Source organism: Dromiciops gliroides, chromosome 2, assembly GCF_019393635.1.
Source record: "Dromiciops gliroides isolate mDroGli1 chromosome 2, mDroGli1.pri, whole genome shotgun sequence".
Classification (NCBI taxonomy): Eukaryota; Metazoa; Chordata; class Mammalia; order Microbiotheria; family Microbiotheriidae; genus Dromiciops; species Dromiciops gliroides.
In genome coordinates this window covers 74528202-74547336 of record NC_057862.1, presented here as the reverse complement: position 1 = coordinate 74547336, position 19135 = coordinate 74528202, and the positions used below count along the sequence as shown (strand labels likewise).

The 19135-nt window shown below is 43.1% G+C and overlaps 1 protein-coding gene across 4 annotated transcripts in view; it reads left to right on the top strand.

The window, feature by feature from the left end:
• Positions 1 to 2049: 2049 nt before the first annotated feature.
• Positions 2050 to 19135, top strand: part of CNNM1 (cyclin and CBS domain divalent metal cation transport mediator 1) — a 67621-nt gene continuing 50535 nt past the window's right edge. For 3 of the 4 annotated variants that reach the window (XR_006354781.1, XR_006354780.1, XM_043983686.1), the window contains exon 1: positions 2050 to 3674. Coding sequence is in view for 2 of the 4 variants with exons in the window: in XM_043983686.1 (XP_043839621.1) it covers positions 2090 to 3674 (1585 nt within the window). In the remaining 2 variants the exon portion in view is untranslated. The remainder of the gene's footprint in view (positions 3675 to 19135) is intronic. The other variant, XM_043983685.1, reaches the window with a different exon arrangement.

Genomic DNA, 19135 nt, shown 5'->3' with positions numbered 1-19135 from the left:
TCAGAGAGCACTCTTCAATTTTTTTCCATTGTTCAATTTTAAAAAGGTACAGGTTTTCTTTGTGAAGAAGATTCTGAAGCATGCCATCTGCCTCCAGAGAAAGAATTGATACTATCTGAATACAGATTGAAGCATGCTATTTTTTCACTTTGTTTTTTTATTCAAGTCTTCTTGTACAAAATGACTAATATGGAAATGTTTTACATGATTGTACATGTATAAACTATCGGATTGCTTACTGTCTCAGAGAAACGGGGGAAGGAGGGATAGAATTTGGAGCTCAAAACTTTAACATTTAAAAAAATTGCTTTAACATGTAATTGGAGGGGGGGGCAACTAGGTAGCACAGAGGATAAAGCATGGGCCCTGGATTCAGGAGGACCTGAGTTCAAATCTGGCTTCACACACTTGACACTAGCTGTATGACCCTGGGCAAGTCACTTAACCCTCAATCCTCCACAAAAAGCAAAAACAAAAAAAATATATAATTGAAGGAAAAAATAAAATATTATTTAAAAAAATAAAGATTCTAAGATTGTGATTCGAGGTTGTGAGACATCTTGTCTTTAGTGCCTCAGTCAAGGCTATGGATGTTGGAGGGATGAGAGAGCACCTTGAAGTTCAGATGCCTTTTTTCTCTTGGAGAAGGAGGTAGAGAGATGAAGTTGGGGAAAAAGAAAGGAAGGTCCCATCATTGAGCATGGCTCTGCCCCAACATGTCTTTTTCCTTTACTTTTCACATGACAAGGCTGGGGCGCCAATGGGCACTGATGGGCCCCTCTCAGATCTGGCCTCCCTCCTGCCTCCTATCCAAAACCTGCACAGGAGTTGTGGTTGGGGCCTGGCTCCCCTTTTTTTAAAGCTGTCAGGTTTGCTGCACACAGCCCAGTATGGAATGTTGTACCTGGTGTAGTTGTGTTGCTTAATTTTTTTTTTTTTTAGTGAGGCAATTGGGGTTAAGTGACTTGCCCAGGGTCACACAGCTAGTAAGTGTTAAGTGTCTGAGGCCAGATTTGAACTCAGGTACTCCTGACTCCAGGGCTGGTGCTCAATCCAATGTGCCATCTAGCTGCCCCTGTGTTGCTTAATTTTGATGAATTGCTTTTTACTTTTCCCTTTCCTTATTTTTGAGGGAGAGGTTGAAGGAGAGATATATTTAGAAATGAAAGGTAAGAACAAAAGATTTCAATAAATTTTTTTTAAATGTTTATTTTCTATACCTTCTGGTGAAAGATAATGGAAGCCAGACACCTGAGTTCTGCCTAGTTACAAAGGGGAAGAGAATCAATTCTCACTACTGATGGGAAGACTGGGGAAGAAAAGGAACAGGTTAACATAAGACTATCCGTTTCTGTTTATGTAGGGAAAGCAAGGCCATATTAATTTAAATAATTTTAAACAATGAACATAAAAGGCTGTTTGGAGAGTTTAGCCCAAGTATCAAAGTTTGCACCCAAATTGCGAATTATTATTCCCAGAATCTCTTGCAAATACAGGAAGGAATGCAGCTGATGGGTTGATCTCAAACGAGGCAAAATGCAAAACAATTTAACTTGCCAAGAGAAAGCTGTAGGATGCATTTGGCTGAGCTAATGGTAGAAGTAGCTGGGATGGATAAAGCCAGTTCGGTCACTTCAGGCCATTCTCAGAGGGTTTGAACGGGTTGGAGCCCTAGCCCTACTGGTCACTTCGATTGGTCTCGTTGTCCTCAGAAAGGGCAGGTGCTGAACAAAGAGCTCAGACAATTCTAACACACGCGCGAGCACACACACACACACACACACACACACACACACACATACTTTACACTAGACTACGCGTTCAACTACCTTTCGCTTTTGGGGTGGCCCCCAATTGGTCCACGGAGATCGGAGCCCACCTTTGCAGGGACCACCTTTGAAGCTGTGCCAGGGGGCCTTGGGCATCACCCGGGGGGTGGGGGGAGGTCAGGGAGGAAGCCACCGCCGCCTCCTGCCAGCGAGGCGCACACGTGGTGACCCGTTTGGGGTTGGGTTCCCAGCTCCCGGCTCCTCCTCCCGGTCCGTGCTCCCCTCACTGCAGTATCACGTGCGCCCGGGCCGGGTGCAGGATGGCGGCGGCGGCGGCGGCGGCAGCAGCAGCAGCAGCGGTGGCTGGTGCCAGTCTACGGTGCTGCTGCAACCGGGGCGCCGTGCTCTTGCTGTTTTTCTCTCTGTCCCCCCAACCTCCCGCCTCGGCCGCCTGGCTGCTGGGGCTGAGGCCGGAGGACACCGCGGGCGGCCGCGTCTCCCTGGAGGGGGGCACCCTGCGCGCTGCCGAGGGGACCAGTTTCCTATTGCGGGTCTATTTCCAGCCGGGGACAGGGACGAACCCTGCGCTGCTGCCTCCCCCGACCCGCTCCTCGGGGGAGAATGGCACCGGCGATTGGGCCCCGAGGCTCGTGTTTATCGAAGAGCCCCCCGGAAGCAGTGTGGTGGCCCCCAGCGCCCTCCCGAGCCGACCCCCGGGGCCTCAGCGGTGCCGCGAGCAGAGCGACTGGGCATCGGACGTGGAGGTCCTGGGTCCGCTGCGGCCCGGCGGCGCGGCAGGCTCGGCTCTGGTCGAGGTGCGGGTGCGAGAGCTGCGCAAGGGGGAGGCGGAGCGGACCAGCGCAGGAGGCCGCGGGAAGCTCTTTTCGTTGTGCGCCTGGGACGGGCGCGCTTGGCACCACCACGGCGCGGCTGGAGGCTTTCTGCTTCTAGTCAGGCCGAGGTTGTACGGCCCGGGCGGGGAACTGCTGCCCCCGGTCTGGCTGCGGGCTTTAGGGACGGTCCTGCTGCTCGCCCTGTCGGCCCTCTTCAGCGGCCTGCGCCTGAGCCTGCTCTCTCTGGACCCGGTTGAGTTACGGGTGCTGAGGAACAGCGGCTCGGCGACCGAGCAGGAGCAGGCACGCCGGGTGCAGGCGGTGCGGGGCCGTGGGACGCATCTGCTGTGCACCCTGCTGCTGGGGCAGGCCGGAGCCAACGCAGCCCTGGCTGGCTGGCTGTGCGCCTCGCTGCCCCCGGGCATCGGGGGTGAAGGGGAAGAAGACTGGAGCGTGGGAAGTCACTTTCCCTGGCTGCCCACGCTGCTGTGCACCGGCGCGGTGTTTCTGGGCGCCGAGATCTGCCCGTACTCGGTGTGTTCCCGGCATGGGCTAGCCATCGCCTCCCACAGCGTCTACCTGACCCGGCTCTTAATGGCTGCTGCCTTCCCGGTGTGCTACCCGCTCGGCCGCTTGCTGGACTGGGCGCTGCGCCAGGAGATCAGCACCTTCTACACCCGGGAGAAGCTGCTGGAGACGCTGAGGGCCGCAGACCCCTACAATGACTTGGTCAAGGAGGAGCTGAACATGATTCAGGGCGCTCTGGAGCTGCGGACCAAGGTGGTGGAGGAGGTGCTGACCCCTCTGGGGGACTGCTTCATGCTCCGCTCGGACGCCGTGCTCGATTTCTCCACCGTCTCCGAGATCCTGCGCAGCGGCTACACGCGCATCCCGGTGTACGAGGGCGACCAGCGGCACAACATCGTGGACATCCTGTTTGTTAAGGACTTGGCTTTTGTGGACCCTGACGACTGCACCCCGCTCCTTACTGTCACCCGTTTCTACAACCGGCCCCTTCACTGCGTCTTCAACGACACCCGGCTGGACATGGTGCTGGAGGAGTTTAAGAAGGGTGAGTGAGCATCGCCCCCCCCCCCCTGATTTCTAGTCTTGTCTTCCTGGGCCCAGAAAGCCACCTCTCCTAAGGCTGTATGGGTTTGCTTCTCCCTCCCTCCCTCCCTCTCCCGCTTCCCTTCGGTTTGTCCAACGGAGCATCTTCTAGACCTTTTCAAACTTTTGCCCCCACACAACCTCATGTGACTCCAGTGTGTTCTCTTAATGCTTCCCTGTCGAGGCCTCTCTGGTTCCCTTTGTATTTAAGTCTGGTACCCTCACTTATCTTTGCATATTGCAACATATAACCTTATAGATTTAGGGCTGGAAGAGACCTCTGAGATCTTAGAACCTAGATCCTTCATTTTACAAGTAAGGAAACCGAAGCCCAGAGAGGCTATGACTTCCCCAAGGTCACACTACACCCTATGTAGCAGGGCTGGGATTTGAACCCAATGCTCTCACTTCAAATCCCAAGCCTTTTCTGCTGTCCCTCGTTGCCTTTCATTCTCCCATCTTCCAAAGCCTTAACATAGTCACTCCTCCTTTCTAGTATTACATAAGGAATACTCTTCACTCGTCTTCCTCCCACACCTTTCCCTATTGCCTGAGCTTAACAGTCTTCAAAATAAAAGTTTCTGTCTCCCTAATTGTCAAAGGCTGCTTTAGAGCTTCAGGAAGACAAGAACTGGGCATTTCAGGAGAGCCAGGAAAGAATTAGTTGCCTGGGGCAACAGCAGTGTAGCTATGGACTAAGCATGATGACAATAACATATAATTATAGCAGTAACAATAAGCATTGATATTTAAATCGTGCTTTAAAGTTTGCAAAGCAATCTTCATATATTACCACTTTGTGACCATACAACAACCCTCTGAGGTAAATTGAGATGGTGTTATTAACCCAGTGCTACAGGCCAGTTATTCAGTTGATAAACATTTATTAAGTGCCTACCATGTACCATAAGCACTGGAGATGTAAATGAGAAAAGAAAGACAGTTCTTGCCCTCAAGGAGCTTACAATCTAAGAGAGGAAGACAATACAGAAAAAAGGAAGTTGAAAACGGTGGGAAGGGAGAAATACAAGTACATGATAAAGTCCAGTCCAAGGAGTGGCACTGGTGGGAAATGAAGAGTTGTTGGAGTCAGGGCAGCTAGGTAGCACCGTGGATAGAGTACCAGCCCTGGAGTCAGGAGGACCTGATTTCAAATCCAGCCTCAGATACTTACTAGCTGTGTGACCCTGGACAAGTTGCTTAACCCTGATTGTCTTCACACACACACACACACACACACACACACACACACACACACGTGTTGTTCAAATGAGGAAACTGAGGCAGTCTGATATTACATACGTCATCCCAGTAGGTCCTTACAACAGTATTGTCAGCTAGGTAGTACCAGTATTATTTATCCCCATTTTAGAGATGAGGAAACTGAGGTCTATGCCTTGATTCATGATCATTGGATTTAGAATTAGACCACTGAGGATCATCTAGTTCAGCAAGTCTCAAACTTTTTGGTCACAAGATCCCCTTTACTCTTAAAAATTACTAAGGACCTCAAAAACTGAGTTATAAAATTAAATGATTTATGTGAATTGATATTTTTCATGTTAGAAATGAAGACATCTTAACATTATTATGATAATAGTTTTGACTTTGCAACCCCCCCGCCAAGGGTCTCCGGGGATATTTGGGTGTCTCCAGACCATATTTTGAGAACCACAGTCTAATCCAATCTCTGCATATTAAAGAAAAGGAAACTGAAATCCAGAAAGCTGAAGTATCTTGTATAGGGTGACGGAGCTAAATGACAGAGGCAGGACCTTGAACTCACGTCTTCTGGTTCCAAGTAGGGTGCCCTTCCTGCTATACCGAACAAGAAACTAGTGAAGTTTTGGGGCAAGGATGCTAAGAGATGCAGCTTTGAAATCATGAGCCTGGTTTTTCCCTAATTATAGCTGGCTTTTTAGATTTAAAGCTTCTTCCAACAATCCTGTGAAACAGGTTTAGATTTTATTGTCTATATTTTACTAATGTAAACTGGCGCTCAGAGAAATTAAGTGACTTTTGCCCAGGGGCACATAGTAGATAGCAGGGGTGGTATTCAAACCCAGGACACAGAAGCACCCGGTCTCTATTGTCTTTCCTTTCAAAGTTGTCCCCTTGTGAAGCTGTACACTCTTATTACACTGACTACTATTACTTTGATCAGAAGATTGATCATATACTTAAGAGTAGAAGGGATCTTAGAGATCACTGAGACAAACTCAATTTTACAGATGAACAAACTGAGGCTCAGAAAGCTTAAGTGACCAGCCCCAGGACAAACAGCCAGTAAGTGTCTGAGGTAGCATTTGAGCCCACGACTTCCTGACTCCAAGTCCAGCACCTTCATGCCATCTCTCATTTCTGGAACTCCTCTCTTGGACTTGTCTTCAGAGAAAATTTATTGGCCATGGAGACAAAAATCTTATTACTTCCTAATCATGTGTGACCCAGATTAATGAGTCACTTTATTCACCAGACTTGGTTGTCTCTTGGCCATGTCTTGGCTCTGTTGAGAGGAGGAGAAGAAGAAGGGGAAGAAGGGGAAGGGGAAGGAGTAGGAGTAGGAGTAGGAGAGTAATAATAGTAGTGGTGGGGTGGTGGTGGTTGTCATTTATCTCATTTCCTTATAGTCATACTTCACATTTCAGAAACTCAAAACTTCTGAACTGGAAAGAACCTTCGAGATGATCCATCTAGTCTAAACCTGTTATTTGGGCAAATTAAGAGTTAAAATCATTTGCCTCTAGGGAGTAGTAGATCATAAAGGGCACTGGAGCTGGAGTCAAGAAAACCTCTTGGATTCAAATCTGACAACAAAGACACTTATTAGCTGTGTGACTCATTTAATTTCTCTGGGCTTCAATTTGCTCATCTGAAAAATGGGAAGAGTTCGATTTAATGCCCTCGAAGGTCCTTTCCAGATCTCTGTTTGTGATCCTTTGCCCTGACTTCTAGTCTAGTGCTTTTTGTATGGTGCCTTGCCTGCAGTGGTGGGGATGGGAATTGGGGGAGGAGTGACAGATCTCTATAATGGGTCCAGTTACTCTGCTGGAACCAGTCATCTACCCCTTCTCAACATTTTTATACAGGTAAAGATTAGGTATGATTGTCTTGTGTTTGTACAAGGGCAGCTAGGTGGCACAGTGGATAGAGCACCAGCCCTGGATTCAGGAGGACCTGAGTTCAAATCCACCCTCAGACACTTAACACTTACTAGCTTTGTAACTTTGGGCAAGTCACTTAACCCCAATTGCCTCACCAAAACATACACACACACACACACACACACACATGTGCATGTACATAACATGCATACAGACAGCAATCTGCATATAAGCCTCAGTCTTTTTAGTACCAACTAGATAGGGCTGCAACTCTTTTCCCCCTTCCATCTGTCTTTCTTGTTTTCTGCCAGATTCTGTTGACTACACTTAATCTGTATAATAATGACATTTCTATGGCACTGTGTTTCATCAAAGAATCATCCTAGTACCTTGAGGTTCTCCAAGGCTGTAGCAACAGAGCACAGCTCCTGGTGTAGTATGAAGGAAAACACCCTGGTTCTAAGGTCAGAGGATGTGGGTTCCTACCTATGATGTTTGTTACCTGTGTGACCTTGGGCAAGTCACTTAACTGTCTTGGCTTTCATTTCCCCATCTGGAAGTGGACTAGATGACCTGAGAGCTCTGAGTCCCTTTCAGCTCTAGACATAGGATCCAAACTGTAAAGCTTTTGGTAGAGGTTCTTAACCTAGGGTCCAATACTTGAATAACTGCATTTCAGCATAATTGGCTTTCTTTGTAATCTCATATATTTCTTTTTACACATTTAAAAGCATTATTCTGGGGCAGCTAGGTGGCACAGTGGATAAAGCACAGGCCCTGGACTCAGGAGGACCTGAGTTCAAATCCAGCCTCAGACACTTGACACTTACTAGCTGTGTGACCCTGGGCAAGTCACTTAACCCTCATTGCCCTGCAAAAAAAAGGCAAAAACAAACACAAAAAATGCACATTTATATGTGCTAGGCACTGTGCTAAATACTTTTATAAATATTATCTCATTTTACCTTCACAACAACCCTGCAGGGTTAGGTGCTATTATTATCCCCATTTTACTTTTGAGAAACCGAGGCAAACAGAAGTTAAGTGACTTACCCAGGGTCACCCAGCTAGTAAGTTTCTGAAGCTGGCTTTGAACTCAGGTTTTCCTGACTTTAGGCCCAGCACTCTATCTCTGTGACTCCATTGTCATGCAACTAGAATTAGAGGCAGAAATTGACCCCTATTTTCTCTCCACCACAACACAGTGCTTCTCATTCATCTGAAATCAGAGTATTTTGGAGGTTAGTCTGTGAGTTTCATATCTCTTCTCTTACCCTACTGTATAGACCTTAGTGAAATCCCCATGACAGATTTCCTTAATCAGATCCAGAGAGGCCTCTGCAAGCAGCTTCTGTTAACAGTCTATTGGCAGTGAAGAAATCCAGTGCCTGGCAATATAGATTCCCATCACAGTGAATAACCTTCCAAAGAAGTTTTCTGTATAACAGAGTAATTGTCCTGTGCTTTAGCCAGACCTAAGTAAGAGTACTTAATTCTGGTAACAATGAATTACAGTATCAACAGAATAGAATATAAAAGCGCTCAGATACTTCTTTCAGGTTATGTGCTAGTTACATTGTGGGTGGGGGAGGAGAGCTGAGTCATGCTCTCCTGCTCTCTCCTTATGGTTGCCCGTCAATTTTCTCACATCTTCCCACTTCAAACATCTTGACCATCTAAACAAAACCCTACCCAGACACCCCATGGGAGACCCCTTTGGTTAGGTTATGAGCTGTCTCTTCTGCAATAATTCACTACAGAGATGTTTTGGGGCAGGAAGGTGGTGCAGTGGATAGAGTGCCAGGAATAGAGTCAGACCCATCTTCCTGAGTTCCTGTCTCAGACACTTACTAGCTTTGTGATCCTGGACAAGTCACTTAACCCTGTTTGCCTCAGTTTCCTCATCTGTAAAATGAGCCGGAGAAGGAAATGGCAAACCACTCTAGTATCTTTGCCAAGAAACCCCCAAAAGGAGTCACAAAGAATCAGACATGACTGAGACAACACCACCACCACCACCACCACAAAAAAAACCAAAAAACCAACCAACAGGTTTTTGTTTTTTGTTTTCAGCACCTATAGAATAGGATTTCTACACACATAATTTCAGAATGAGAAGGGATGTCAAGAATATGTAAGTCTAAGCAATAACTGAACAAGAAACTTTCTGTAATATACTCAATACATGTCCATCTAACCTTGGCTTGAAGACGTCTGATGAGAGCTTCCCAAGGCAGCCTGTTCCACTTTGGATAGCTTTAATGGTTACGAAGTTGTTCACACCAAATGTGAATTCTCCTCTTTGCATCTTCTGGTCCTTCTTAGTTCTTCCCTCTGGGTCTAAGCAGTACAAATTTAATATTTCTATATGACAGCCTTTCAGATAATTGAAAGCACTGATCATCTTCCCCCTAAGCCTTCTTTTCTCGCCCACCCACAATGTAACTATACTCTCCTAGTTCTTCCATGGACAGTTCTCTTATGGTATGATCTTAGGGCCACTCAACCATACCTATTACCCTTTTCTAGACTCTGATCTTTGCAGAATGAGGCATGCAGGAGTGGACGTGGTACTTCAGAAGTGGTGAATAGCACAGTCATTTCCCTAGTGCTGGTCACTGGGCCTCTCTTTTTTTTTTTTTTTTTTTTTTAGTGAGGCAATTGGGGTTAAGTGACTTGCCCAGAGTCACACAGCTAGTAAGTGTTAAGTGTCTGAGGCCGGACTTGAACTCAGGTACTCCTGACTCCAGGGCCAGTGCTCTATCCACTGCGCCACCTAGCTGCCCCTCTGGGCCTCTCTTAATGAAGCCCAGGATCATGTTAGATTTTCTTGACCTGTTGACCTGTTGGCCTATGTTGAACTTCCAATTCACTCAAACCCTTAGATCTTTTTAAAAGTACTACCTAGGGAGCAGCTAGGTGACAGCTAGGTGGTGTAGTAGATAGAGCACCAGCCCTGGAGTCAGGAGTACCTGAGTTCAAATCCGGCCTCAGATGCTTGACATTTACTAGCTGTGTGATCCTGGGCAAGTCACTTAACCCCAATTGCCTCACCAAAAAAAAAAAAAAAAGTACTACCTAGTCTTATTTCCCACCTTTTGAATTTGGGGAGTTGATTTTTTTTTTAACCCAAGCATAAGAAGTTGATATATTTGAATTTCATATTGTCAGATTCAGGCCAATGTTCTAAGCTATGGATATCTTTTCTAGATTTTAACTTTATCATCCAACATGTTAGCTAGCCCTCCAAACATTGTGCATCTGCAAATTTGATCAATGTGCCATCTCTGCCTTCATCCAAGTCATCAATTGTTCAGTTTTTTCAGTCATGTTCAACTAACTCTTCGTTACCTCTTTTGGGGTTTTCTTGGCAAAGCTACTGGAGTGGTTTGCCATTGCCTTCTCCAGCTCATTTTACAGATGAGGAAACTGAGGCAAACTGGGTTAAGTGACTTGCCCAGGGTCATACAGTTAGGAAATGTCTGAGTCTTCCTGATTCTAGGCTCAGCACTCTGTCCATTCTACCACCTGACGGCCATAAGTTATTAATGAAAGTGTTAAATAGCATAGACCTCTGGGGAACTCTACTAGAGACCACCTTCTGAGTGATTTCTAGTCATGTGATAATTTTCACAAAAATCCATTAAGACAAAATAATTTAGGGCAGCTAGGTGGCGCAGTGGATAGAGCACCGGCCCTGGAGTCAGGACTCCCTGAGTTCAAATCTGGCCTCAGACACTTAACACTTACTAGCTGTGTGACCCTGGGCAAGTCACTTAACCCCAATTGCCTCACTAAAAAAAAAAAAAGACAAAATAATTTAGATATTGTATTATTATGTCCATTTTACAGATGAGGATCTGGAGGCTCTTCAGGAGTTGTGTCTTGCCCACAAGATTTTTCCATCACTGGTCTTTGGGTTGGATTCAAATCCAGATCTTCTGATACAAAGTCCAGTGTTTATACTTCTGCATTCTCTATATCTCAGTCCCTTTTAAGTGATAGGGGAGGGGAGGGATAATCTAGATTCATGGTTTTTAACCTTTTTTGTGAAGCTGGTGGGCCACTTCTTAGAATCATATTTCCAAATGCATAATTATAGACACAAGGTTACAAAGGAAGCTGATTTTATTAAAATACAGCTAAATCAAAATCTTTTTAAGACAAGCTAATGGACCCCAATTTAGAAACCCCTGCCATGGATAGGTGACATCCATGGTGCCTTCCAACTCTATAAGATGTTCTGATTCTGTAGTATGAAGAGTTGGTCATGGAAGGATTTAGGAGTAGAGAAAATCAAACATCAAAGGAGGGCACCAGGTCCCTGTTATATTTACAGATGGGAGCACTCTCTAATCCTTTGCTAGTCTCATGATATCTCTGTGCTTCAGGGAGGCTGAGCCTAACAGGAGCATATAAAGACAGCATCCTTTTTTTTTAAAAATGGAAAACATTTTAATAAAATTTTATTTTCCCTCCAATTACATGTAAAGACAAATTTTAACATTCATTGGGTTTTTTTTTAAGTTTTGAGTTCCAAATTTTATTCCTCCCTCCCCTCCCCCACTCCTGAGATGGTAAGCAATCTGATATGTTATACATGTGCAATCATGTAAAATATTTCCATATCAGTCACTTTTCTTCAAGAAAGCTAGAAAGGAAGGAAGGAAGGAAGGAAGGAAGGAAGGAAGGAAGGAAGGAAGGAAGGAAGGAAGGAAGGAAGGAAGGAAGGAAGGAAGGAAGGAAGGAAGGAAGGAAGGAAGGAAGAGGAAGAGAAAGAAAAAGAGAGAAAAAGGAAGAAAAATAGTATACTTCAGTCTATATTCAGACAACATCAGTTCTTTCTGGAGAGGATAGATGTGGAGACAGCATTTTTCATCATGAGTCCTTTGAGATTGTCCTTAGATCATTGTATTGCTGAGAATAGCTAAGTCATTCACAGTTGATCATAGTACAACATTGCTGTTACTGTGTGCCATGTTCTCATGACTCTACTCATTTCACTTAATATTCCATTATGAATCATATACCGCAGTTTGTTCAGCTATTCCCCAATTGATGGGCATCTCTTCAATTTCTAATTCTTAGTTATCTAGGCAGCATTCTTGATCAGTCTTTATTGTAATGGGAAACATATCCTGTGTTTCTCCAGTAAATCTAATTAGTCATCCTCAATCCTTGCACTGTGGGCTGTTGCACAGAACCAAATGAGATTTTTAAAGTGTTAGAAAAAGAGCATTGAGATGATCAAGTCCCAGCATCTTCCATGTGCCTCTACTTAGATGGCATGGTATTTAATTTTTTGGAATTTATTTTTAATTTAATTTAGTTTTAATTTTTGGCAATTATTTCTGCCTTCAGTGGTTTGGTGCTTTCAAGAGAAAAATAATTCTGTAATGGCATTAGAGGAAGTGAATCTTAGAAGCATAGACAAATTTAGAGCTGGTAATGGAACATTGAGATTGCTTGGTCATTCACTCATTTGTCCAACAAACTTCGATAATGCACCTACTCTGTGCAGAGTCATCTCTTACCCAGACTTTTGGCTAGGATCAAGTGTAACAAGACATTTTACCCACTGCATTCAGAGGAATATGTCATGCGGTCAAAGGCCTTTTGGGTACTGATTACTGCCCTATCTATGGTATGACAATAATGTATTATCTTGAGTACTTAATCTCTCTGGTCCTCAGTTTCCTCATGTGTAAAATGAAGGAATTGGATTAGATCTCTAATGGACCATTGGTTTAAAATATTAATACCATCTTTCTGTTGGAAGGGGAACATTTGAAAATAGTGTCAAGTAAATGTCTACAAATTAGCTTAGCCATAAGATGCAATTTTATAGATTTGTACATTTGTTTAACCAGGTTATCATCTTCCTTTTTTATTCTACTCTTGATAGTCTCCCTGAAATAGAATATAAACTCCTTGAGGTCAAGTGTTTTTGTCTTGTTTTTGTTTCCCCAGCACCTAGCAGATTCCCTTGCATTCAGTAGGCATTTAATAAATGCTTGTGAGATTGGACTGGATTGGAGTAAATACCCTTTTCCCTAGAAGCCATTTTCCCTCTCTGGGCCTCAGTTTATTGTTTTGTGAAATGTGGAGATTGGATTAGATGACCTCTTGTGTTCTGTGACTAAAATCATTCAGTACAGCATTATTAGAGTACCACCCCCTCCAAACCAGCCCTCCCCATCCCACCACCAGAACTACATTATTTTCCATTCTTTCCTCTCCAACAGAGGCATAAAAGTAGCAGGAAGTGAGCTCTGTTGAAAATGCTCAAGGGGCAGCTAGGTGACAAAGTGGCTAGAGCACCAGCCCTGGATTCAGGAGGACCTGAGTTCAAATCTGGCCTCAGACACTTGACACTTACTAGCTGTGTGACCCTGGGCAAGTCACTTAACCCCAAGTGCCTCACCAAAAATAATTTTTAAAAAAATTTTTTAATTAAAAAAATAAATAATAAGAAAATGCTCAAGCAATTTTTTGAATACCATCTTTATCCAACATCTTGGGGAATAAAGTAAGATAAGGTATTCTATAAAAATGCATTTTCTAGATGACTAAAGTTTGCCTCTACAAGGACCAAAATTTTGTTTATTTTCACTGTGTGAGAGGGAAATCTTAGCAAAACATCTTATGTAAATCTCTGCCTTCTTGGACAGAGGAAACAGAATGTAATTACCCACTTCTTGCTGACTGGAGGTCATCATTTTGAATTTCCATTCCTGTGCTGCCCTATACTGTGGCCTAGTTCTGTGTCTCCTTTTAAGTCTTTCTGGCTGTCAGGCTAAAAGCTGTCTCTTCTTCTTCTTCTTCTTCTTCTTCTTCTTCTTCTTCTTCTTCTTCTTCTTCTTCTTCTTCTTCTTCTTCTTCCTCTTCTTCTTCTTGCAGGGCAATGAGGGTTAAGTGACTTGCCCAGGATCACACAGCTAGTAAGTGTCAAGTGTTGCAGTACAGATTTGAACTCAGGCCCTCTTGAATCCAGGGCCGGTGCTTTATCCACTGCGCCACCTAGCTGCCCCCCAAAGCTGTCACTTCTTACTCGGGCCTTTGTGTCTGCCTGCTTACCCTCACCTCACTTGAATCTGTTGCTTCCAGTTAGTTGTGGGCTAAGAAATCAGACAAATAAGCCTGTTCAAGAATTGGATACAAGTGTAGATTTGGTGGTAGAGCTTAAGGGCAGGCCACTGTTACTGGGGTTTTTTTTGACAACTGTTTGTGTGTGCTCAGAGCTCCCACTTCTCAGTCTATTGCAATGGGTGACCCTGTCTGGGTGAGTGGGATGTACCTGGGGAGTGCTTTATAGCCCTCCTCGACTAGGGTGCTGGCCAGGGTTAGCTATGTTTTTCTCTCCAATGAATCATAGCAATTTGTTCAAGTCTTGGGAATGTTGGTAACCATTGTTTGCTTGATGGGAACTGAGGCAAACTGTGTTAAGTGAACTTGTCCAAGGTCACACAGCTAGTAAGTGTCTGAGTCCAGATTTGAACTCAGGAAGTTCATGTTGAATAGAGTCATGTTGACTCTAGGCCCAGCATTCTGTGCATTTTGTCGCCACCTAGCTTCTCTGTTTATTTCACTACAAATTGGTTCCTATATCTTCCCATGCTTTTCTGAATTCTTTATAGTAACTATTTCTTACAAGGTAGTAATAAATACTCCATTACATTCCTATCCTACAGTTTGTTCAGCCATTCCCCAACTGATGAATGCCTACTTTGTTCATAGCTCTTTGCAGTCTCAAAAACTGTTACTATGAATAATTTGGTGCTTTGGGGACCTTTCTGTCTCTGATCTCCTTAGGGTATATGCCTAACAGTAGGATTTCTGGGTCAAAGGACATTTGAGTAACCTTCTTAGCATACTCCAAATTGTTTTCCAGAATGGTTATACCAAGTCACAGTTCCACCAACAATGTATTAGTGTACCTGTCTTTCTGCATTTGTTTTCTTATTCATTTCTGTTATTATTAGTGACCTGGAGCAATCTTTCGAATAGGTATATAGTAAAGAGTTGATCAGGGAATTCCTGAACAATTGGCAAATAACATAAGTTGGGGGGTGGGAGGGGACCAGAGTAGGAACATGAGCTATGACTCCACAGAAAAATGTAAACTACCTTGAGTAAATGTAAACAGGAAAAGAAGTTCCAGTTATCCCATGGGAAAACTTACATACAACTCTGGGCCATCCTGGCACTATGCCTTCTTTGTTCTGTTTCTGTGTAATACCTGAGGTGGCCTGGGATTGGTGCAGGGATCCATGATGTTACTTTGTCTTGCTGCTGCCAGGACAGCAAGAGGATGCCTGGCCTCTTATGAATAAACTCCCCCACTTAACCTAATTAACCCTAATAAAACCTATTAATAACCAAGTTGGTATGAGCCCCTCTTTTTTTTGGTATCTCAGAGGATATGCCACTCTACAATTAGGGCAGAACAGATCTGTCCCCTTACATTTGGCACAGTTGGCAGGATAGTCTGCCCCTTTATAGAAGTATCAAGCTTTATCCTTTTCAGACTCTGAGTGATTTTGTTTGCAGCATTTTAGGGGCAGGTTGAGGGGGATGCCCAGAACACCATGAACCCTTGCATTTTATTGCCTCTCTTACCTGCCCCTTGTGTCTTAAAATGCAACAATTGAAAATCCAGAAGGCACCAAACTTTGTACCTTATTGTCCCTATTACCTGCCCATTGCCTCTTTTAATTTCATGAAGTGAGTTGAAAACTCAGTGGATCTGTGGTCCACTGATCAGTACTCCATGCCAGATACACTTGTTAATAGTTTGTAATTCTCCTTTTTAGAAGTGTTTGTTCATATCCTTTGCTTATCTATTGGGGATGGTTCTTGGTATTGTGGATTTATATTAATTCCACATGTATTATATATAATGCATATGCATATTATATATAATCTTTCCATCTCATATCTAGGATATGGATCTCATTTATATGCACATGGAGAATTAAAGTACTATATAGAGATCCTTATTATAATATATTATATATATTAACATATTTATGAGATCCTTATACTAGATATGGGATGCAAAGATTTTCTACAATCTGTAGTTTTCTTCTTATCTTAGCTGCATTGATTTTGTTCATGTAAAAACTTTTCAATTTCATGTAAATGAAATTAACTGTAGATGAACTTTCAACACCCCTTCCAATCTAGTTATTTATGGTTAATATCAGAAGCAAATTAATTCTCTTCTCTCCTATTCAAAATTAGCTATTTTGGTGAACTAATTATTCTCTGGAGTGTATTGTATAGTAGAATTAGCATAGATAATCAATAATTAGTTGTACTATAATAAGAATGTAGAGCAAGAGGGCTAATTAAAATCTTTAAAGAAAAAGGAATTCGAAGGTAAGGCATGATTTGAGTGATTAAACTTTAAAGTTTAAAAGTATAGTAAGACAAATTCATTACTAGAATATGAAAGTAATGACAGAGAGAGGAAACTTAGAAGTGCCCTTAGAGATCATCCTTTTCATTCCCTGCCTCCTACACATGTGCATGTACACACACACACACACACACACACACACACACACACACACACACACACACACACACACCATTTTATAGATAAAGAAGAAAGCACCAATGCGGACAGAGGTGGTAGGACATGTGAACCTCATTATCTGCCTATGTAAAATGAAGAGATTGGACTCATATTCTATGATCAGTTAATTTTAGACAGAGCTCCAAAGTCATAAAATGTAAGGGACTTTAGGGATCATATAAGTCTAACCCTCTTATTTTAGAGCTCCCTTAGAGTAGGGACTTGGGGTTTTTTGGTTTTTTTTTTTTCTATTTGTATTTGTACACTTAGCACGGTGCTTAATACATAGTAAGTGTTTAGTAATGTAGTTCCATTGTTAGTGGCCCTCAAATCTAGATTTTCTAAGGCTGAGCACAGTATTCTTTTTATCAAGATACTAGGAACTATGCACACAGTACAAGATCAAAAACTAGTGGATGGCTGTGTGACTCAGTAGCTAAAGTACCAGATTTGGAGTCAAAAAGACTCCAGGAAGGAGTTTGAATCCTGCCACAGACACCTAATTGCTACATGACCTTGGGTAAATCACTTAATTTCCTTCAGCCTCAGTTTCCTTATCTATAAAATGAGAATACAATAGCATTATACCTTACCTGGTTATTGTGAGGATCAAATAAGATACTATATGTAAAGTGCTATGTGAACCTTAAAGTACTATGTAAATGTTATAGGTTGTTAATTGAAAAGATAAGAGAAGGGATACCTCCTAATCACATTGTTTAAAAAATAAAGTCTGAGGGGCAGATAGGTGGCACAGTGAATAGAGCACTGACCTGGAGTCAGGAGGACCTGAGTTCAAATCCGGGCTCAGACTCTTGACAGGTAGTAAGCTACCTGTGTGACCCTGGGCAAGTCGCTTAACCCTCATTGCCCCATAAAAAAAAAGAACATTAGAGATTACAAATCCATGGGGTTAATTTTTAAATTAACCTTTTTTGTGGTTATTTTATGTTACCTTTGGCAGCCTGGTGAAGTCTAAAGACCTTTGCTCAAAATATTTTAAACACATAAAATAAAATACATAATACAGTTATCCTTTCCACATCACAATTTTCCCCATCGCGGTCAACATTCAAGGCCAGCAGACAACACAGAAAAAGTTTAGAAACTCAGAAATACATAAAAACTATGTATAGAATTGTATAATGTCAACATGCTTTATCTTTTAATACCATAATAATTCAGACTTCTTCTCTGGTACTAAGGGAGTGCCAAAATTTTTACGCAGATTTTCCAGATTGTGGGGTGCTGGGCCCCTAACTTCTGTGATGTGGAAGGGAGAACTGTCTTATAAAAGCAGAAAATGAACAGAGAAGGGAATAAGCATTTTCATATAACGCCTACTATGTTCCAGGCGCTGTGCTAAGCACTTTTACAAATATTATCTCATTTGATCCTCACAATAACCCTTTGAGGTTGGTGCTATTACTATCTCCATTTTACAGATGAGGAAACTGGGGCAAACAGAGGTAAAGTGATTTGCTCAACATAGTAAAGGTCTGAGTCCAAATTGGAACTCAGATGTTCTTGATTCCTGGCCCACTGGTCTATTGATCTGCCCCACCTTGCAGTTTCAAAAAGAAACAAATTATATTGAAATATTGTTATGAGAATTTTTTTCAAAACAAGTTTACAGACCCCAGGTGAAGAACCACTGATCTAGTCTCTTCCTTTCCATTTACAAGTGAGGGAATTTGGGCTAAACAAGTGAGGCTAAATTTGGGCTTAAGGTCACACTAAAAGTCAGCATTTGGGCTGAGATTTGAACCCAAGACCAAGTTCCTGGACTATAGACCCAGTGCTCTTTTCACACCTTACCAGAAGACCTCATTCAGCAAGACAAGTATATTTTTAAAAGGAAAAACTAAGGAAATTGCATTGGAATGATGATTTTAATGGGCTTAGATTATAGTGAGAGTGGCAAGATGGAGAGAAGGAATAACTTTCAACAAGGAGTTAGGAGACATGGATTCAGCTCTACTACTAACTTTCTGTGCAACTTTAGAGAGAACACGTAACTTCTGTTGGCCTTGATTTCTTCATCTGCAAAATGAAAGCATTGGAATAAATGATCCCCAAGATCTCTTCCCATTGCCGAGACTCTGTGATCCTATGCCTACCACACTCAAAGGGGTATTTCATGGTGTGGAGCATCCTTTATTCTCCCTACATAAGGGGAAAACATAAATATGTACATGACTGAGCCCTGAATCTCTCAATCTCCCTGTCCCCTGAGGCACTGGTCAAGCAATTCAGGCTTGTATTTTATGAATCGTTCTTGTTGAGTGAGATATAGGTTACATGGTAGCATTTATAACAAGTTTCTACTATGAATTGGGCAGCTAGGTGGCACAATGGATAGAGCGCCAGGCCTGAAATCAGGAAGACCTGAGTTTAAATACAGCCTCAGACACTTAAGCTGTGTGACCCTGGGCAAGTCCTATAGCCCTGTTTGCCTCAGTATCCTCCTCTATAAAATGAGCTGAAGAAGGAAATGGCAAATGACTCCAATATCTTTGCCAAGAAAAATCCAAATGGGATCACAGAGGGTCAGAAACAACTGAAGAACAACAATCTACTATGTGCTAGATGCTGGGGATAGAGATTAAAAAAAAGTCCCTACCCTCAAGAAGCTTACATTGAATTAAGGAAACAGGCACACATGTAAATAAATACAAAACAATTTGGGGGTGAGAGACTAGCAAGCTGGGGATATCAGGAAAGGCTTTATGTGGGGGT